Below are 22682 nucleotides of genomic sequence, written 5' to 3'. Positions count from 1 at the left end.
AGAGAGGAGACTTTCTTTCCCATTCTTGCTTGATGAACAACAGTTCAACAGTCCGGGGTCTTCCCTGTCGTATTTTACGCTTCATAATGCGCCACACATTTTCAATGGGAGACAGGTCTGGACTGCAAGCGGGCCAAGGGAGAACCTGGACTCTTTTACTTCGAAGCCACGCTGTTGTAACACGTGCAGAATGTGGCTTGGCATTATCTTGCTGAAAAAGATGTTGCTTGGATGGCAGCACTAAGGACTGTCTCAGAAAATTTGAATATTGTCATAAAGTTCTTTATTTTCTGAAATGCAATTAAAAAAACAAAAATGTCATACATTCTGGACTCATTACAAATCAACTGAAATATTGCAAGCCTTTTATTATTTTAATATTGCTGATTATGGCTTACAGCTTAAGAAAACTCAAAAATCCTATCTCAAAATATTAGAATATTTTCTCAGACCAAGTCAAAAAAAAAAGATTTATAACAGCAAAACAAAATCAAACATTTGAAAATGTCCCTTAATGCACTCAGTACTTGGTTGGGAATCGTTTCGCACGGATTACTGCATCAATGTGGTGTGGCATGGAGGCAATCAGCCTGTGACATTGCTGAGATGTTATGGATGCCCAGGATGCTTCAATAGCAGCCTTTAGCTCATTTGCATTGTTGGGTCTGGTGTCTTTCAGCTTCTTCTTCACAATACCCCACAAATTCTCTATAGGGTTCAGGTCAGGGGAATTGGCAGGCCAATCGAGGACAGTAATGCCATGGTCAGTACACCATTTACCGGTGGTTTTGGCACTGTGGGCAGGTGCCAGATCATGCTGGAAAATGAAATCATCATCTCCATAGAGCTTTTCAGCAGACGGAAGCATGTAGTGCTCTAAAATCTCTTGGTACACAGCTGCATTTACTCTGGACTTGCTGAAACACAGTGGACCAACACCAGCAGCTGACATGGCTCCCCAAACCATCACTGACTGTGGGAACTTCACACTGGATTTCAAGCAACTTGGATTTTACTCCTCTCCAGCCTTTTCTCCAGACTCTGGCGCCTTGACTTCCAAAGGAAATACAAAACTTGCTTTCGTTTGAAAAGAGGACTTTGGATCACTCTGCAACTGTCCAGTGCTTCTTTTCCATAGCCCAAGTCAGACGCTTCTTCCATTGTCTTGAGTTCGGAAGTGGCTTGACCATGGGAATATGGCTAGTGTAGCCCATTTCCCAGGCACGTTTGTAAACAGTGGCTTTTGATACATGGACTCCAGCTTCAGTCCACTGTCTTTGAAGCTCCCCCAAATTCTGGAATCGACTTCACAATGCTGTTAATGCTGCGTCATCTCAAAGTCAAAGTCTGCTTTATTGTCAATTTCTTCACGTCAAGACATACAAAGAGATCGAAATTGCGGTTCCTACTATCCCACGGTGACAAGACATATTACACCCAATTGGTCCACAGTCAAACAACACAGCTTGGTCTTTGAGAAATTTCTTTTCGTGTCTTACCCACCTGATGGAGGGTGTCAATGATGGTCCTCTGGACAGCAGTCAGATCAGCAGTCTTCCCCATATTTGTGATTTAATTTACTGAACCAAGCTGAGTGTTTTTCAAGGCTCAGGAGTTAATTAGATGATTCAAGTGATTAGTTGAATACCCTACTAGTATACTTTTTTATGATATTCTAATATTTTGAGATAGGATATTTGACTTTTCTTAAGCTGGATGCCATAATCAGCAATATTAAAATAATAAAAGGCTTGCAATATTTCAGTTGAGTTGTAATGAATCCAGATTGTATGACATTTTTGTTTTTTTAATTGCATGTCAGAAAATAAAGAACTTAATCACAATATTTTATTTTTCTGTATGTTGCTCCAAAATCTGTATGTACCTTTCAACATTTATGTTGCCTTCACAGAAATGTAAGTCACCCATGCCATGGGAACTAATACACTCCCATACCATCACAGATGCTGGCTTTTGAACTTTGCGTTGATAACAGTCCGGATGGGCCGCTTCCTCTTTGGACCAGAGGACACGACATCCAGTGTTTCCAAAAACAATTTGAAAAGTGGACTCATCAGACCACAAAACACTATTCCATTGTGCATCAGTCCATTTTACATGAGCTCGGGCCCAAAGAACCCGGCGGCGTTTCTGGATGTTGTTCATAAACGGCTTTTGCTTTGCATGTTAGAGTTTTAACCCGCACTTACTGATGTAATGACGAACTGTATTTACTGACAGTGGTTTTCTGAAGTTTTCCTGAGCCCATTTGGTGATATCCTTTACATACTCAAGTCAGTTTTTAAGGCAGTGCCGTCTGAGGGATCGAAGGTCACAGTCATTCAGTCTTGGTTTCTAGGGGTGGCGCTTACATGCAGTGATTTCACCAGATTCTCTGAACCTTTTGATAATATTATGGACCGTAGATGTTGAAATCCCTAAATTCCTTGCAATTTTGCTTTGAGAAATGTTGTTCTTAAACTATTCAACTATTTTCTCATGCAGTTGTGGACAAAGTGGTGAACCTCGCTCCATTCTTGCTTGTGAATGACTTAGCATGTTTGGGGATGCTCCTTTTATACCCAATCATGGTACCTACCTGTTCTCAATTAGCCTGATCACATGTGGGATGTTCCAAATAGGTGTTTGATGAGCTTTTCTCAGCTTTCTCAGTATTTTTTGCCACCATTCTCAACTTGTACTGGACATGTTGCAGCCATAAAATTCTAAGTTAATTATTATTTGGCAAAAAACAATTACGTTTATCAGTTTGAGCATTAAATATGTTGTCTTTGTAGTGTATTCAATTGAATATGGGTTGAGAAGGATTTTCAAATCGTTGTATTTTGTTTTTATTTAGATTTTACGCAATTTCCCAACTTCAACCGAATCCGGTTTGTATATTATTTTCTGTATGTCATTTATACTATTAATATAGTATTTTCATGTTTGAAACTTTTATTTAATATTCTAATGATAACATATGCACCGATATGGTTTAATATACATTTATTGATACACAAAAAATGTCTATGTTAAAAATGAGAGGGTGACACTACTAAGCGGATTTTCACCTATCGCGGGTCATCTTGGAACCAATTACCCACGATATACGAGGGATTACTGTAGTTCTAATTTTTAGTCCTTGTTGAGTCATTGTCTGTCCCAGTCGCATTGTGTTGTTTATCAATGAATGTTCCCACCCAGCTAATCAGTTTTCCGAAATTTTACTTTGTAACCCTGGCCCTTCTACTTTTGGAACTTATGTCAGTAATTGGTTTTGCCTTTTTGTGTCCCTTTTACCCCTTACTGCATTCCTGGTTTGCTTCCCTGCACTATCCTCAATCCTGCTGCAAACGTGGCAATAAACTTTCATTCGTTTTCATACTTTTTTCATGGCCATCGCATGGCAACCAAAGTGATCTCTGCCTTTTTCAGAAAACATCATTGTTCTGCTGACTAAATTTATTTTGTACACAGAACCAGACATATTTATTGCAAGCTTAACTATGCTATAGTAATCATGCCTTTTAGCATTTATTTCAGTCTAGAACATGACACCAGGGCAATATTACACGTGATGTGGAAGAATGCTTTTTATTGTGGGCCTGTTTGACAGAAGGGCATAGCTATAAAGTTCTTATGAGCCAAAATTGTAATAATGTTACCATTAATAATAGAAAGTCATTGGTCCCTGAAGTACCTTGAAAATGCTAAAAGTACGAATGAATTTTAAAAATACAGAAAGTTTACTGATGAAAATCAACATTGCTTTATATTTTTTATCATCGATAGAAATTATTATAAAAATCAAGGAAAATAAGCTTTCACTATGTGTGAAATACAAATTTGCAATTCAAATATATTCGAGTTTATCAAGTTTTAAAATATGTTATTATTAGTATGTGCTAGTTTAAAAACATGTTTGCAACTTATTTAAAATTGAATCCTTCATACTTTCTGTTAAAGCCGCGCGATACCCGAATTCAGTTCAGTTCAGTTTATTTAAAGGAAAGGTCGACATGTAACATCAAAGTTTCATGGACATGCCTGACGCAGTTCAAGAACTGCTTTACAGCAGGTTCCTATAACATTACATACATTTCAATACAATATATACATTATTGTTAATGGGTGCAAGTTTGTTTTGTTATTAGAAAATATGTGTATAGCCGTTTAAATTGCGTAATAGAGGTGGCTGATCTTATTTGAAGGGGTATCTTATTCCAGATCAAAATAGATGTGCGGATAAAAGAGTTTAGACCAAAATTGTTTTTGTATGCTGGGGTTCGGATGAGGTCCTGTGTAACTGAGCGGGTGATGCGGGCCTGTCTTTCATTACGGCCTGGAATGAGTGAATTAACTATAGGTGGGAGAGAATTTGTGTGTAGTTGATAGAGTTTTATTGCCATGAGAATTGTGTAATTCTGGAAGGTTAGTGCATTGGAGCGTGCAAGTGACGTGCAGTGATGGGTCCAGATTGATAGTCTGCCATGTATTTTGTATGCTCTATTGTATAGTCTGGCTATGGGATCCAGATTTTCTTTTGTGGTGAGAGACCAAATGGGAAGACAGTATGATAAGTTAGACAGTATGATAGAATGTAGATAAATATTTGAGACATTATGGGTGAGATAGGTCCTGATCTTGTTATAGACATATATTGTCTGTTTGAGCTTATTAGTGAGAATGTTAACATGTTTTTTGTCGGTGAGGTGGGAGTCTAAGTGCACTCCAAGATATTTATATGTGTCTGTGACTACTAGAGTTTGATCGGATAGAGTAATGGGGACCGTTATGGAGATGTTTTTCCTAGGGGAGTGGAAATACAGTTTTTTTTATATTGATCGTCAGATGGTTTACTTTTAGCCAGTCATGTAGGAGCTGAAGATCAGAAGTAAGTTTGGAGTTTATGGTTTCGATGTTCGGATCTGAGGTGAAAATAACTGTGTTGTCAGCATATAATATGATTTGAGTTTGTTTGCATATGTTGGGCATGTCATTGATGTACCGAATGAATAATAATGGGCCCAGTATGCTGCCCTGAGGAACACCAGTGGGAGATGGTAATGGAGTAGATGTGGCCTGACCAATATTAACAACCTGGATTCTATCCGAGAGGTATGAAGAGAGCATAGTTAGAACTGAGGGGGAAAGATGAAAGGAAGCTAGTTTAACTGTGTCAAAGGCTTTACGGAAATCCACAAAGACTGCTCCTGTGATGTGGCCTTTATTAAGAGAAGTGCGTATATATTCTGTGAGTAGTAGCTGTGCAGATAGTGTTGAACGAGCTGATCGGAAGCCAAATTGTGAGTTGTTGAGAAGGTTGTTTGTTTCAAGATGTTCTATAAGATGTTTTGACAGGATTTTTTTCTAAAAGTTTTGATATAGGTGGGAGGACTGATATGGGACGGTAGTTGGTTAGGGTTGTTCGGTCGTCTGATTTAAATATGGGGGTAATTTTTGCTTTTTTCCACGCAGTCGGAAATATGGAATGTCTTATGCAAAGATTGATTAAATGGAAGATTAGGGGTAGGAAGCTACTGGCATGGTTTTTTTAAAAGTCTGTGTTGAGTTCATATATGTCTTTGGCCTTTGAGTTATTGAGTGAGCTGAGAGTACTGGATAACTCCGAGAGCGTAATCTCAGAAAAAGTTAGCTTGTCTGATGAGGGAGTTATAGGTGTGGGTGGAGACGGAGGATCAAAGTGTTCTGTCAGTTCTTTCATAGAGGTGATGAAGTAATTATTAAATGCATTTGCAATCTGTTCCTGATCAGTAGTGAGTGTATTTTGTAAAGATATTTGTATGTTGTTGTTTGTATTTTCATGAGTTTGCCCAGTGATGGATTTTAGTATCTGCCAGAGGACTTTGGGGTTCGTAACGGCCTGAGCGATTTGCTCCTGGAAGTAGGTGGTTTTAGCCTTATTTATCTCTAAGGTGCATTTATTTCTAAGATGTGTGAGAGCTGTTTTATTTTCAATAGTTTTTATTGACCTATACAATTTCAGTACAGTGGTTTTCTCTGCGATTAAATTGAGAATATCTGAATTTATCCATAGTAATTTATTCTGTCGTAGACAGAGTTTTCTGGTAGTAGTGTATTTTTTCTGTATGGCTTCTATACGATTCTGGAAATCTGCTAAGATTTGTTCTGGGCCGGTGAGTGCTAGTTGGTTGCTCCAATCAATATTATTTATTTCGGTTTCATACTGTGGTAGCTTAGATCTTGGTATATTTGAAATAGTGCACTGTTGATGATTTTTCCAAGGTTTAAGGTTTTTCCTAACTGTGTATATGAGAGACTGGTCTGATACGGCTACGTGGATGACTCCTGATATGCTGTATTTTGCAGGTTGATTGGTGAAGATGAGATCAAGAATAGAGCTGCTAATGTGACATATTCTAGTTGATTCTTTTATCAGTTGGTGGAGTCCTAATTTTTCTGCCATGCTTTTTAGAGGTTTGGATGATTTGTCTTTGTAGTCTAAGTTCAGGTCACCAATTACGATATATTCCTTTGTTTTTATATGTTTTATAATATTGGATAGATTTTTAATATAATCTGTGGGGTTTGTGTTTGGCGCCGTGTAACTGGCAATAACTGTGATCGCATGTTGGTTGGTAAAGCTGATGACCAATTGCATTGTTTCAGTTTCTGTTGTGATTGGGGTTACTGTGTGTGCATATGATTTCTTTACTAGTAATAGAATAGCACAACCTGGTTTATTTGGCCGGTCTCTTCTGTGTAGTTGATAATTGTCTATGGAGATAAACGAGTCTGGTGTGATAGGAGAAAGCTATGATTCTGTAATGATGAGAAGATGTGGTTTGCCTTGTTCAGTGAGTATTTTTATTTCATCAAGCTTTGATGTGATGCTTCTTGCATTGAGGTGGCATATTTCAAAACATTTAATATTGCATAATTGAGATATGGTTTGAATTTGTTTTATGTGATTCTTATTTTTCCGTTTTGTCATCTGTACGTTATTTTGGGTGCTAGATTGGGTGCCGGCATCTGTTTGACTGGAATGAGATTGCGTGATGGGCTGAGGGTGAGCTCCAGAGGCATGTAGTTTTGGGCTAGGGTTTAGTGGGATATTTATGAGGTTATTATGATTGGTTAATTGTGCCTGAGATCGATAGACAGTGGTGGATACTCTAAAAAAAATGTGGACATGATTTTTTTGCAGTGGGAAGGTAGTGTGTGACAGTGGTGTGGTTTTTCCTTTGGTGAAGGTGGGGGGGGGGGGGGGGGGGTGGAGTAAAGGGGCCTTGTGTGAGGACTAGCGTGTGGGGGAGCGGGGTGATCTTGGTTAGTCCGAGGTATAAGGGGCGGTGAACTGTTGTTCTGAGGGAGAGAATGGATCGGACTTTCCTCGCGTCACGACTAATGGCGCCAGTCCAGGGATTCCAGAGTGAGCTCCATGGAGAGAGAGAGCAGCCGTGCCCCCGCCTGGAGCCAGATGTGTAGATCACGGACCCGACTGAACTGGGTGTCGGTGAGTCGTGGAGATGGAAAGGGGCCGGAGATAATGAAGGCTCTACTGGTTGCAGAAACGGTGGAGATGAGTGTGCGAAAATGTTGTGTGAGAGTCTCTGACTGCTGGAGTTTGATGTCATTGGTCCCGATGTGTATGATGACAGTGGAGATCTGTGGACGGTGAGCTGTCAGTTGGGGGATGCGGGTGTTGATGTCGAGGACCTTGGCTCTGGAGAATGAGTGGGTCTCAGCTTTGGGGAGGGAAATGTGGCGTACCATTGCGGATCCAACCACCAGCACAGAGGGGACGCGGGTATGGGTGGGTGGACAGTTTGGTGCCGGCAGGGCTGTGGTCCGTGTCCTGTCAGATTGCTGGTGGCTCTGAGCGTGGTGTGGTGGAAGGGGTCGGGGAAGTGAGTGGTTGAAAAGGTGGTGGGTAGCGAGGGGTTGGGAGGAGAGCTGGTCAACAGTGAGCTGGCCAGTGGCGTGTTAAGGCGTGTGGCAGAGAGGTTGGTGTGTAGGGAGGGGTAGGGAGGAGAGCTGGTCTACAGTGAGCTGGCCAGTGGCTTGTCAGGGCGCGCGGCAGAGAGGATGGTGGGTAGGGAGGGGCAGGGAGGAGAGCTGGCCTGCGTTGAAATGGTCAGGCGTGTGGCTGGAATGGTGGTGGGTAGAAAAGGGTGGGGCGGGGGTTAGTGCAATCGACACCAAGTACTGGTTCCCGTATCGGCGATACCAATACCAAGTACTTTAAGGTTTAAAAAAGGCTATCTTAAATTTGTTGTCCTTTTGAATTACATGTTTTTTACAAATTAAACGTTCTCATTGATTTCTTAATCATGCCATAGTATCTTCATCGTAAACATACCTGGATTGTTGTTTTAGTTGAAATGTACACAATATTAGTAGTAATTTGCATATTCTTTGTCTGCCTCACTTAAATTCCTTTAGTCCATGCACCTTCTCCAAGCTTGTTTTTATTTGATTTGTTCTATAAGGTGGTCAGAACCAACCAAAAGAATGGTAAATAAGGCTTATTTACCATTGTTTTAGTTTCTTTTCCACTGGCCTTGTGCTGCCAATCAGAGAGAACACGAGGAAAAACTGCGTACTTTGCTTGCAGGTTGTTTACTTGCAGTTAACTTCATGTTGTTCTCATTCAAACTGTACATTTTATGTTATGCCACATTAATAAACAGTGTCAAATCCACACTTATCAAACGTAAGTGACCGGCTCTCTGTTTAAAGGGTTATAGACTCTCCTTTGTTTCCACGCGCTTCAACGCTACTCTCATGGAAAGACAAGAGTTCAGTAAGCCGGAGTTGGAAGAGACTCATCCGAACTCTAACTGCCCTTAAGAAATTAATTCCGAAGGGATCAATTTAATCGTTTTAGGACGCCAATCCCTCTAAAGTCATCCCGAGGCTCATGCCAACTGACGAGACGTGGTGTCAGAATGACAACGGCTCTCTGCCTGTGGATCAATTGCACTTGTAAAATCTCGCATAAATGAAGCCGTATTTGTTAAGACCGTGAGGATTCGTTACTTTACACTAGCACGCTCCGGCACGACCTTAAGTTAACTATTTCGAACCAGATCTGACAATTCTTGATGTTAAAGATAAAAACTGTCTTCACTTTAAAAAGAACTGAATGGTTTACAGTATGACTACGGAAGAGAAACATTAGACATTTTGAGCTCTAAACATCAAAATAATCATTAATCAAAATTAAATGATTATAAAGTAGAAATGTAATGAATAAGTAAGAAAATATTACAATTCTCAATTGTTAGAACAAACAACAATAATTCCACTCACCAATCTCAATAAAGCAACATTATTCAGTATCAAAGTTCTCTTGATTGTAAAACTCAAAGATAGTTAAAAGAGGGAAACGAGACAAAAGGTATAAAACGCTATTTGGTGGAATAATTCGAGGGATCAATTCGCCTTGTTCCAAAAATCAGAATTTTGTTTAAAAAGATAGGTCGGCCTTGAGGAGAAAGCCAACGCCCTAATATGGCGTCTCCCTCTTGTTAGAGATTTGCTCACTCCAACTTACTTTGCAAGAACCACACGGGAGACAAGTAAGTCCTTTTAGACACCTGCAGGTGGAGAGTCCATTCGTCGCTGTGCGTACAGCGATGTTCGAATGGAGGTCTAAACTCTCCCAACTGCAAGGACATATTTATTAAGAGAAACAGAGTGGGGGAGAGTGGGCTGGATAGGAAGCCCTTGTGCTCTAGTCAAAACATATCAGGGGGTGTTTTACGACCTTGTGTAGGATCTTATTCATTACCGGTTGCATTCCAACATAATCATACGATAAGGATAATCTGAAAAACCCTAACACCTCTTGCTGCCACAGGAGCAGCTTTCCCCTTGCCTATCTCGAGGCTTAAAATTTGACACAGTCCAATTTGAAGACACTAGAAATTCATCTTCGATTAAACGGCGTTCTTTGCTCGCGAGCAGCATGCAGTGACAAAGCACTGACGAGGAAGAGCCTGCTCTGTGTCGGGACGACCTTTTTATACGCTTTTCTGCATGTGGGTCCTACACCAGCTAGGTCACGTACCGGTGCTTTCCCATTAGGTCTTATACCTATGTTTTTCCATGACTGATTCTAAAATAGACTGCAGCTGCATCCTGCCCGGCCTTGAGGTGACCTCTGGGTCAGGCTCATCCGTCATCGCAGTCTTCCACCAAATAGTATCACTATTAACCCTTGTTGTCTTTGCTCAACTTAATACATTCATGTGTACAATAGAACATCAATGTTAAATACATGTTAAATATTGATTAAACATTGCAACAACAATAAAACATGTTTTCACAATAGTCAACTTTATGGGTACTTATAACTTTAACATACATAATGATATTGCTCAAGCTGTTACAGATTATATTATGGCGAAGCAAAGTACCAAAAATAGTAATCCAAAATTGTGTGTTGCTATACGTAATTGAGAACAGGTCGTGTTTCTCTAGTCACTAACAATTTAACTATTGATCTCTAGTTCCCATCAGGTCACCCCTATGCCAAGCTTTACCACCATCTCCTGGTGAAATTTGGAATTACTACATGTTTAGGATTGCCAATTTCCATCCATCCATCTTCTTCCGCTTATCCGGGGTTGGGTTGCGGGGGCAGCAGCTTTAGGAGGGACTCCCAGACTTCCCTCTCCCCAGCCACTTCATCCAGCTCATCCCAGGGGATCCCAAGGCGTTCCCAGGCCAGCTGAGAGACGTAGTTTCTCCAGCGCGTCCTGGGTCGTCCACGGGGTCTCCTACTGGTGGGACATGACCGGAACACCTCTCTAGGGAGGCGTCCAGGAGGCATTCTGATGAGATGTACGAGCCACCAATTGCCGATTGCCAATTTGCCTGGGCCAAATCTAATACACATTTAATGCACCATCTGTACCACCATGCCACTTGACAACAGCTAGCTGGTAGAAAAGCTCAAACAAAGAATAATTTTACTCTTAACCTAAAATGTCTGTTATTGTACGCAATAATTATTTGAAAATAACTGAAATCATAGAAACAAATATAAATGATTGATACTAGCGGTTTGGTATCAGTGCAATACCGCTACTCACATTACTATTGATTCTATCAATACTTGAATGGGTCTGCATTTAATCATCTAAATAGGATTTCAAATACAGAAAATGTGTTACAAATCGCCACTGATCGTGGATGCGTACGCGCCAGACTTGTGTGCGAGAAGCGTGCGATCGGTTCCCACTCAGTGACGGTGTGGATTATGGTATGAATTGTTGTTCACGTGTGCCCTGCGACTGGCTGGCGTCCAGTTCAGGGTTTGGTCCACCTTTTGACCACAGTAAGCTGGGATAGGCTCCAGAAACACCTGCGACCCTTGTGAGGATAAGCACTTCAGATGATAAATGAATGAATGTTGAATATTGGTAGGACACTAAAGCAGACTTGTACGTATGTATGCACTTGTACTTGTATGAATGCACATACACCTCACTGTTCCAACTCTGGCCTTCGTGTGTGGAGTTTGCATGTTCTCCCCGTGCCTGCATGGGTTTCTTTTGGGTGCTCCAGTTTCCTCCGACATTCAAAAAACACAGATTTGGTCACCCTTGGTAAAATAATCCTTACTTTGAGTTAATTGCACCTTGAAAAAAGGAGTCATTATATCTGTGAGAAAGCTATTTCCCCTCCATCACTGAAAAAGAGTGATTGGTGCAGCACATGCATGGAAGCATGGCCATGTGAGTGCAGACCAGGTGAAAGTGTCTGCGGTTTCAAATTACACCATTGAACATCGAGGCACAGAGGCAAAATGCAGGTGCAGGTCAACCGTCTTAGTGGAGCTCAGAGGCTGAGGGTGGAGTTCCAACTTCCCACTAACCCTCCACCTCAGCATTAGGCCGAACAAGTGCCTGTGTTTCATATGCTTTGGGAACACATGGCAAGAATCTGGGCACAGTCAACTATTACCAGGTTGAAAGATGGTGATGACCTCGAGCGGTACCTCATCACTTTTGAGCGTCTACCAATGGCCAAAGATGGACTGGGCAATGAGGTAGATTCCGTATTTCACTGGAAAGGCCCGTGTAGCCTGTGAATGGCCTCTGAAGAGTCCTGTAACTACAGAAGTGTGAAGGAAGCTATTTAAGCAAAATATGTCATTGAAGTTATGTATGGTCAGCGGTTCCTTGAACCTAATATTGAGCTAGGAGAGGCGCCAAGAGAATTCAACAATTGATTGATTGATTGATTGATTGATTGATTGATTGATTGATTGATTGATTGAACATTTATTGATCCCGGGGTGGGGAAATTCAGGCCCCTGCAGTATTCATACCACAGAGCGGGTATATAAAAGACACACAGATGGCATGAGTGCAACTCAATAGGCTCTTATAAGGCTGCCACACAACGGCGCCACAAAGAAAGCCAGTAAGTGCGAAAGTTAAAAGCTATCAAAGAAAAGCAACAAGACAAAGGAAAAAAAAGTAACAGCGGCCAACCATCGTCCCCCCCCCCCAACACCAAAGAACAGCCCAAAACATTCAAAATTGCCTCCACGGGGTCCATAAACAGGTGTAAGGGCAGCCAAGTTCAACGGCGCCCAATGGACCGTGGTCATGAATCGGTAAAACATCACAAAACAGGCAAACGTGTAAGCAGCATCCTAGGCACCCAGTCGGGGCACGTGCAGATGGTCATCATGGGGCTGGCACGGCGAAGGTCGTTGGTTCCGACGAGCACGAGGGAGCGGACTCCCTACAGGGGCCGCGGCTGCGAGGTCAAGGCGAGGGAGCCGGTCAGCACAGGCTGGATGAGCAGGAAGCCGTCGTAGAGTCACACCGGTCCCGACCGATGTGCGCAGCCATCCCAGACCCAGGGGAAAAAAAATATCCGATCCGAAGCGATCTGCACACGCCGAGGTGCGGTAGAAGGCACCAGTATCGCCGAATGGAAAAATAGAAAGAAAGAAAAAGGAGAAAAGAAGGAAATAAAGAGAAAAGAGAGAACACTGCTGGGAGGCTGCCACACACGGTGGCGCCATACCAAAAAAAAAAAATACCTTCAAGATTAAAACCAGAAATGGATGCAGCCAGAGAAGAAGTCAAAAGAGCAAGTAGGTGCTTCATTTTAGAGCAGTTATACCGGTCAGGAGCTGAGGGTCTGGGTTAAATAGCGCAACCCAACCTCTGGACATGAAACAGCAGAGTTTTTGGAGGACTTCCTTTTCGTGAGACGAGGACCAAAGACCTTTCGCTAAGACCCCCACTCCAAGGGCAGCGTATCACTGGGCAGGTCTGTGGTCTAGGTCAGGCGGGAGGGGCAACTAAGTCTAAAAAGGAAAATGTTACCGTTAACCATATTAAACCTTCCACCATTGGTGTGTTGAACAGGGAGGGTCATCATATTCTGCAGAAGAACATGATGGATCTTCTAAGATGGTTTATAAAACGCAACCGACCATATCATGTACACACGACGCACCAGAACTGGTGAGGTGGTCTGTCCGGATGGTACCTCATTGGCAGGATACATTAAAGATGTAGGGAGCAAGTGCCATGTCTTGTGCCTTGGGGTGCATAGAAGATGTGGAGGACGTATACATTTTGCATTCCTCATTCTCAGATGGCTCCCTCTGACCCTTACGGTACTGCAAGTGTACCGAAAGCTTAGAAAATAGGGTCTGGTTCCCTCAGCAACAAGGACATTCTAGCCCTCTTAAAAAGATGAAGGTCGACAACAGAGGGCAGAGAATTAATGACCACACTTTGTCTGGTAATGACTGAATTGAAAAAAATATATATCTACAACAGTGTCCTCTGGACGAGGACAATTAAACTGTGCCTTCTGAGATGACATCTCAGGAAACTGCGCTGCACCTCGCATGGGGAAGTTATCTGGGGAAATTGAAAGAAAACATCTGTGTTGGGGTCTGGTGGCCATCCTGTATTGGCTGTTAAAAACACAGAGACATTGCAAGTATTTCATTTTACCAATTGCGCATTTAAAATATATGCAATAATATTTGAATAAACAGTTTTTACTTGTCTCTAATTTCAAATTATAATCATAATTCCTAAGGTTGTTGTGTAGCCAATATCTAATACTAGATGCTTTCATTTCAAAGTCAAAGTCAGCTTTATTGTCAATTTCTCCACATGCCAAAGACACACAAAGAAACCGAAATTTCGTTCCCCCCTATCCCACGGTGACAAGACATGGCTCACAACAGACAAACAGTAAACAAGTATAACAAAAGCGTGCACGGACGAGACGAACACACAAGACTGTCGGACGAACACTCATTAGACGAACAAATCACCGTACTGACGGGACAGAGAGTGGCCGCTGCGTGTGCACGCGCCGCCATCTTGAGATTGATTGATTTGATTTCATGCTTTCATTGTTTTTCAGTAGCAAGCTGAAACTGCTATGTAAGAAAAAGTCTGAAATGGACCCAAAGCAACAAGAAGAGCTGACCAACACCTTGCAGCAACACGAGAAGGACCATTTCCTCCTTCCTTTTGTTGGTCTTAGCCCAGAGTACATGGAAATGAGTAAGTTGATTTTTAATGTTGTTTTGGTAGCACAAAAAAAACATTCTAATAGGGTCACCAAAGGATTTAAAGTAAAGTTAAAAGAAAAAATAATCTAACAAGTATAGTCTTTGCCATTTTACTAAGTATCATGTGTCAAAGATTGTATTACTTTAGAAACCGATGCCTGACAACTGTTTTACATGATTTATGTTTTTTTTGTTTTTTTTTTTAAGTATTCCACACCATCTCTAGCAGGGGTGCCCAAACTTGGTCCTAAACGGCCGCTGTCCTGCCTGTTTCAGGAAGCATCGTTATCAAGCTTCTTCAGAACCTGCTGGTGTGCTGATCATTTGAATAAAAAATGTTGCAGCCTGGAGTCATGGAAAACAGGCAGAACAGCGGCCCTCTTGGACCGGAGTTGGACATGCCTGAGCTACAGTAATGAATATTCTTACGTTTTTAAACCTTTTCTGTAATTTAACAACAAAGACTGTTTTGTATTTCTGTAGTCATCCAGTTTGGGATGGTGACTCTTTTTGTGGCCTCATTTCCTCTGGCCCCACTCTTCGCTCTTCTGAATAATGTCATTGAGATACGTCTGGATGCCAAAAAGTTTGTTATGGAACTCCGAAGGCCTATTGCAGTCAGAGCCAAAGACATCGGTGGGTGTTCTTCCCAAGACACTAACATTAATAAACACAAAAAGGTAGAAAAACACAAGGCCTTATTCTTCAGAAAAGAGATTTTCTTTTTAAAATGTTTTTAAATGGCATTCACACCTCTGTTAATGAACCTAAATGAAAATGCATCTTAGCTGATTCTACCTGATCCAATGAACGTTTGAGTGGTGATATGATGCCGTACAATGATTGTGTATTCCTAATATCAAGACACAGTAATTGTATGACCGGTGTATGGTGGTCAACTGGTGAGCACATCCGCCTCACATTCCAGCCTTCTTGTGTATGTTCTCTCCGTGTTTTCCCGGTTTCCTCTGGATATTCTGATTTCCTCCTACATTCAAGTGTCCTTGGGCAGGACACCTCCCACACCTTGCCTCCAGTGCCCCTCACACTGGTTTTTGCCTGGATATGAATGTTTGGTGGTGATTGGAGGGGCCGTAGGTACACACTGGCAGCCTTGCTTCTGTCAACCTGCCCCAGAGCCGGTTCAGATCTCCTGGGGGCGCTACGCCAAAATATGAGCAGACATTCAGCCACGTGAACATTAACAAAGCCCCGTCACAGATCTCAGTTAACAGACACCTCAGCTCTATCGTAAGAATTGCCACAACAAATTTTACTTCAGACTATGATGCACTAGGAAAAAAAGGAGACCAACAATACTGTTCCCACTGAAAAGGAAAGGGAGTTTCTCTAGTTTGTTGTAAAAAAAAAATGCATTTTGAAAATAATTTGTACAAATAGCAGGGATTGAAACTAGCGACCATTCTCATTTTCAAACAATGCAGGATGCTCAAGGACATTGATGCACCATCTGTTTGCGACTAATCTTAACTTTTAAAGGTTTTAAGGCCGACTTTAAGGAAGTGTTTCCCGTTTCCTCACCTCTGTCACCAGGTGTTTGTGGGTTAAAGCTCTGCTCTGATTTTCAGATATCCGTCACCATGTTGCCGTTTAGATTTCTTTATTACTTTATTTAGATGTATTATTTCACTCATTCTTCAAGATGATGTATTTGGTCACAATGTTTGCCGTTTTATGTGATTTCGCCTAATAAGATAATGATCTTTCATAAATCTGACCTGCTGCCGCTGAAGTGATGGAACCTGTTATTCATAATAACAGTGTCATATTTAACGTGAATCACTGATAGTAGTTGTTTGGTGAAATATTTTTTTAATGCTGTTAATACCGTATTTTTCGGACTATAAGGTGCACCTAAAAACCTAAAATTTTCTCAAAAACCAACAGTGCAATTTATAGTCCAGTGCGCCTTATATATGGACCAAATTCCTAAATTTAAACTGGCCTGAAGCATTGTGTCATGAAATCAATCATAAGTGGCCCGCTGAAGACTATGAATCATGAATCAAAAAGACAATGGATCATTATTATGCAATTATAAAGTAATATGTTGCGTCTGAAGTTGAAATAAAAAAGATAAAATTGAGAATGATTTGATTTGGATTAAAAATCTGACATGATGCATTAATGGTCCGCCTTATAGTCCGGTCCACCTTATATAAGGACAAAGTTTTAAAATGGGCCATTCATTGAAGGTGCACCTTATAGTCCGGAAAATACGGTAAATGCATTTGTTTTCAAAAAGCTTATTTTTCAAATATCCATGCTTTACTACCTACTAAACAAAATATTTTATGCAATGACCTTTACATGTCATTTATATTACTTCACACAAAGACTACATCCATCTGCTCCTGGTTTGGCCCCCCAGTCAAAATTTAGAACCCAATTCGGCCCGCAAGTCAAAAAGTTTGCCCACCCCTGGGTTAGTAGATAGGTAAATAGGGGTAGCAAATTGGCCGCACAGAAATTTACCGTATTTACTCAGTTAATAGACTGCCCCCTAATAGTAGTTTTCCTTTTAGTAACCTAATCTAAATATTTTTTATATCAATTACCGTAATTTCCGGACTATAAACCGCGACTTTTTTCCAAAATTTCAAACCCTGCGGCTTAGTCAGATGCGGCTTATATAAAAAAAAAATCGTGATTTTTGTGATGACTTGATCACTTTTATACACTCGTAAAAAGGCTGTGGACCACTGTTGTGTGGTATCTTGAAGACAAAAACAACTATAAAAATACTATTTTGAAACACTGCTATGGCTGCTGCTTATTCTGGCTGTGTTGCTTGTGACTATCATGAGCTTTAGTAGGAATGCATGCTAGGTGACCTGCGTCAAAGGGCTCTAAACCCTTTCTCTTACTCTGCCATGTGACTCAGAGATTACACAAAGCAGTGCACACTTCCGTGTTGCTGCGGTACTACTCCTGCTTCACAGGCAATGTTTAGAAAAACATGTTAAAGTATGTTTTTAAAACTTTAAAAAGGTTTTCTGTGTATTGTCTTTCTTTGTAAAAAACTTGTGTGCACATGCGGCTTATAGTCCGGTGCGTCTTATGTAAGAAAAAAAACTAAAATATCCCAGAATTTTAGCTGGTGCGGCTTATAGTCCGGTGCGGTTTATAGTCCGGAAATTACGGTAAATATGTTAAGAAGTCTATGTAAAAAATTAATTAATGGCAATGCGTAGCCTACCCATAAAAACAGAGGGGCTACGTCTCCTGCCAGTGGTACATGCCCGAAACAGCTCCCCAGGGAGGCGTCCAGGAGGCATCCTGATGAGATGCCCGAGCCACCTCATCTGGCTCCTCTCAACGTGGAGGAGCAGCGGCTCTACTCCAAGTCCCTCCCGGATGACCATGCTTCTCACCCTATCTCTAAGGGAGAGCCTGGACACCCTCCGGAGAAAACTCATTTCGTCCGCTTGTATCTCGTTCTTTCGGTCACGACCCATAGCTCGTGACCATAGGTGAGGGTAGGAGCGTAGATCGACCAGTAAATTGAGAGCACCGCCTTTGGCTCAGCTCTCTCTTCACCACGATAGACCATTACACAGTCAGCATTACAGCCGACGCTGCTCCGATCCCTCTGTCGATCCCACGCTCCATCCTGCCCTCACTTGTGAACAAGACCCCAAGATACTTGAACTCCTCCACTTTGGGCAGGATCTCATCCCCGATCCGGAGACGGCATTCCACCCTTTTCCAACTGAGGACCATGGACTCAGATTTGGAGGTGCTGACTCTCATTCCGACCGCTTCACACTCGGCTGCGAACCGCTCCAGTGAGAGCTGGAGATCAGGGCTTGAAGAAGCCAACAGCACCACGTCGTCTGCAAAAAGCAGAGATGCAATGCTGAGGTCCCCAAACCGGACACCCTCAACGCCTCGGCTGCGCCTAGAAATTCTGTCCATAAAAGTTATAAATAGAATCAGTGACAAAGGGCAGCCTTGGCTGAGTCCAACCCTCACTGGGAGCAAATCCGACTTACTGCCGGAAATGCGGACCAAACTCGAGGATACAGGGACCGAACCGCCCTTATCAGTTGGCTCGGCACCCCGTACTCCCGAAGCACCCTCCAAAGAACTCCCCGAGGGACACGGTCGAACGCCATCTCCAAATCCACAAAACTCATGTGGACTGGTTGAGCGAACTCCCATGCCCCCTCGAGGATCCTGCCGAGGGTATAGAGCTGGTCCACTGCTCCATGGTCATGACGAAAACCACACTGCTCCTCCTGAATCTGAGGTTCGATCTCCCGACGGACCCTCCTCTCCAACACCCCTGAATAGACCTTACCCAGGAGGCTGAGGAGTGTGATTCCTCTGTAGTTGGAACACACCCTATGGTCCCCCTTCTTAAACAGGGGAACCACCACTCCAGTCTACCAATCCAGAGGCACCGTCCCCGATGTTCGCGCAATGTTACAGAGGCGTGTCAGCCAGGACAGCCCCACAACATCCAGAGCCTTTAAGAACTCCGGGCGGATATCATCCACCCCTGGGGCCTTGCCCCGGAGGAGTTTAATTAACTGCCTCAGTGACTTTGACCCCAGAGATTGGAGAGTCTAACTCAGAGTCTCCAGGCCGTGCTTCCGCAACGGAAGGCGTGTCGCTGGAATTGAGAAGGTCTTCGAAGTATTCTCCCCATCGACTCACGACATCCCGAGTTGAGGCCAGCAGCACACCATCTCCACTGTAAACAGTGTTGACGGTGCACTGCTTCCCCCTTCTGAGAGGCCGGATGGTGGACCAGAATTTCCTCGAAGCCGTCCGGAAGTAATTCTCCATTGGCTCGCCAAAACTCCTCCCATGCCCGGGTTTTTTCCTCAGCAACGGCTGAAGCCGCGTTCCGCTTGGCCATCCAGTACCTGTCGGCTGCCTCCGGAGTCCCACAGGCCAAAACGGCCCGATAGGACTCCTTCTTCAGCTTGACGGCATGCCTTACCGCCGGTGTCCACCTGCGGGTTCGGGGATTGCTGCCACGACAGGCACCAACCACCTTACGGCCACAGCTCTAGTCGCCCGCCTCAACAATGGAGGAACGGAACATGGTCCACTCGGACTCAATGTCCCCCGACTCCTCCGGGACGTGGGAAAAGCTCTGCCGGAGATGAGTTGAAGCTTTTCCTGACGGGACTCTGCCAGACGTTTCCAGCAGACCCTCACAGTACGTTTGGGTCTGCCAGGTCGGACCGGCATCTTCCCCATCATCGGAGCAACCCACCACCAGGTGGTGATCAGTTGGCAGCTACGCCCCTCTCTTCACCCAAGTGTCCAAACATGCAGCCGCAAATCTGATGACACGACAACAAAGTCGATCATCGAATTGCGGCTTAGGGTGTCCTGGTGCCAAGTGCACACATGGACACCCTTATGTTTGAACATGGTGTTTATTATTGACAATCCGTGTCGAGCACAGAAGTCCAACAATAGAACACCGCTCGGGTTCAGATCGAGGGGGCTATTCCTCCCAATTATGCCCTTCCAGGTCTCACTGTCATTGCCCACGTGAGCATTGAAGTGACCCAGCAGAAAGATGGAGTCCCCAGAAGGAGCGCTCTCCAGCACTTCTTCCAAGGACTCCAAAAAGGGTGGGTACTCTGAACTGCCGTTTGGTGCCTCGACACACACAACAGTCAAGACCCGTCCCCCCACCCGAAGGCAGAGGGAGGCTACCCTCTCGTTCACCGGGGTGAACCCCAATGTGCAGGTGCCCAGCCGGGGGCAATAAATATGGCCACACCTGCTCAACGCCTCTCACCGTGGGCAACTCCAGAGTGGAAGAGAGTCCAGCCCCTCTCGAGAGGGCTTGTACCAGAACCCAAACTGTGTGTGGAGGCAAGTCCATGTCTAGTCGGAACTTTTCTGCCTCACACACCAGCTCGGGCTCCTTTCCAGCCAAAGAGGTGACATTCAATGTCCCAAAAGTCAGCTTCTGCAGCCAGGGATCAGACTGCCAAGGTCCCCGCGCTTGGCCGCAACCCAGCTCACTATGCACCCGACCCCTTTGGCCCCTCACACAGGGGGTGAGCCCATGGGAAGGGGAACCCACCTTCCCTTTCCGGTCTGTGCCTGGCCAGGCCCCATGGGCGAAGGCCCGGCCACCAGACGCTCGCCTTCAAGCCCCACCTCTAGGCCCAGCTTCCAACTCAACCGAGAAACCTTCGAATGGGAATTCAAGGTTCTTTTTTATTACCTGATTTTAAAATGCCGCATCATCTTTGCGGCTACGACACGCTACTGCAAGCCATACAGCGCAACTAGTATAGACAAGTTATAACACGTGACGGAATGATGACGTCACGCGAGTCCTAACGCTAACTGCGTAGTGCGCGTATTGGGTGCGCCAGTACTGTGTGGCTATTTACATAGTTTACCACCACCAGAGTGGAAATGTGAGAATAATGTATCCACTTTAAAGCGTTTTTGAGTGTCCAGAAAAGCGCTATATATATCTTATGCATTATTATTATTCCAAAAACATGCATGGTAGCCCGACTAAAAACTCCAAATTGCCACATGATAAGCAGGTCTGCTTCACCCCATTTCTTATTTCAACAAGTCATGCGTTTGCAGTGCATGTAATTGAATAGTGATGAAGTGTGGTAATGTACAAGCAAACAAAAAACGTTTACCTTACATTTTACTTTGTCTGGACGTTGGGTACTTGGCCATTCCTCTAGAGCCAGGCCTGGATGTGGAGCTCGATGATGAGCACCTGGTGGTCAGGCCTGGACCCATAGGGCGCAGCCTGAAAAGTAAATGTGTCCCCCTCCCCATGAGCTCACTATCTGTGGGAGGGGCCAAAGGGGTTGAGTGCATAGTGAGTTGGGCGATGGCCAAAGGCTGTCCGATCCCATCCATCTATCCATCTATTCTCAACACCGTTTATCCTGTTCAGGATGACAGGGGGTGTTGGAGCCTATCCCAGCTGACATCAGGTTAACTGCAGACTATGCCCTGAACTGGCCGCCAGTAAGTCACAGGGTACAGGTCTGATCTCCAGCTGCAGACACTAGCTGTAGGGGCATGGAATGTTAGCCTGTTAGCCACCTCTGTACTGTGAGGCAGATATGCTAACCAATCACCCACCATACTGCCCGAGATAAAACCAGATTGTTTTTAATATTTTTTAGTACTTTTGCGATTGAATTAAAAGATGAATGAGTATTATTTTTCTTCAACTATAGACACATTTCCACCAGAATGTAATCTCTTCAACATCATAAGTGTCACATGCCTGCGTCACCTGCCACCCAGCCACTCCTTTTCCTCAACATCATCACTCTCAGCCACGTCCCCAATCAAGCCAATCACTAGCACCTGCCACTGGTCGTTAGGTCAGCCTTACTTAGACCCCGTGAATACAGCCAGTTGCTGTCCCTTCGTCCTCTTACCCTGCCTGTGACGCCACCACTGTGCTCACTGTGTTCTGCCTGAATGAATCACGTTGCCGACATTGCCTGTGTACTGACCACTTGCCCATCCTTGACTACGCTCTGATCGCCGCCTGCCTTGACCACCTACATGCCCCTGACCACGACTACGTGCTGCATTCCATCACCCGGTGCGCTTGCTCTGCTGCTCTCTCCGCTAGGTTGGTTCCTGCCATCAGCCAGCTTGTCGCTCCGAGGCCAGCACTCTGCTGCGAATCTGTCCCAGTCATCTGCCGGTTCCCGTTCCGCTGCCCAGTTACACCAGCCAAGCTGGCAGTCCAGCCTTCCACTTTCCCTTTCCCCTTTTTCAATAAAGATCCGTGCTGTCCTTGATCGCCCTGCCTTGTTCTTGACAAAAAGTATTTCGGATTTAAACGTTCTTGTGGTGTGAACCAAAGTCATGTGATAAGCTTTTATGCACTGACTCACAACAGAGTAACGTACCGATTTGCCACCTTTAAAAAAAACGCCATTCTTTGATGCTTCCACCTACCATGGAGCTGGCAACTGCAGCTTTTGCTCTCTCGCTCTCACACTCTCGCTCTCTCGCACTCTCGCACTGTCTCTCCCTCACTGTGTCTCTCACACACACTCACACACACTCAATGAAACCCCAATAGCATCCTCATAGCAATCCCAGATAATTTCCTTAATGAATGTTC

The 22682-nt window shown here is 43.8% G+C and overlaps 1 protein-coding gene and 1 pseudogene across 12 annotated transcripts in view; both read left to right on the top strand.

Moving 5' to 3' along the window:
- The window catches only part of ano1a (anoctamin 1, calcium activated chloride channel a), a 195724-nt gene that overhangs the window by 148984 nt on the left and 24058 nt on the right, over positions 1 to 22682 (top strand). For 9 of the 12 annotated variants that reach the window (XM_088370469.1, XM_088370471.1, XM_088370474.1 and 6 more), the window contains 2 exons: positions 14407 to 14549; positions 15041 to 15193. In XM_088370469.1, coding sequence (XP_088226595.1) covers positions 14407 to 14549; positions 15041 to 15193 — 296 coding nt within the window. The remainder of the gene's footprint in view (positions 1 to 14406; positions 14550 to 15040; positions 15194 to 22682) is intronic. The other 3 variants (XM_088370464.1, XM_088370472.1, XM_088370470.1) reach the window with 1 other exon arrangement.
- Positions 18405 to 22682, top strand: LOC148400081 (uncharacterized; annotated as a pseudogene).

Source organism: Syngnathus floridae, chromosome 3 (assembly GCF_059516105.1).
Source record: "Syngnathus floridae isolate MCC-2025c chromosome 3, RoL_Sflo_1.0, whole genome shotgun sequence".
In the NCBI taxonomy this organism is placed as follows: Eukaryota; Metazoa; Chordata; class Actinopteri; order Syngnathiformes; family Syngnathidae; genus Syngnathus; species Syngnathus floridae.
This window is presented reverse-complemented; position numbering and strand designations above follow the sequence as displayed.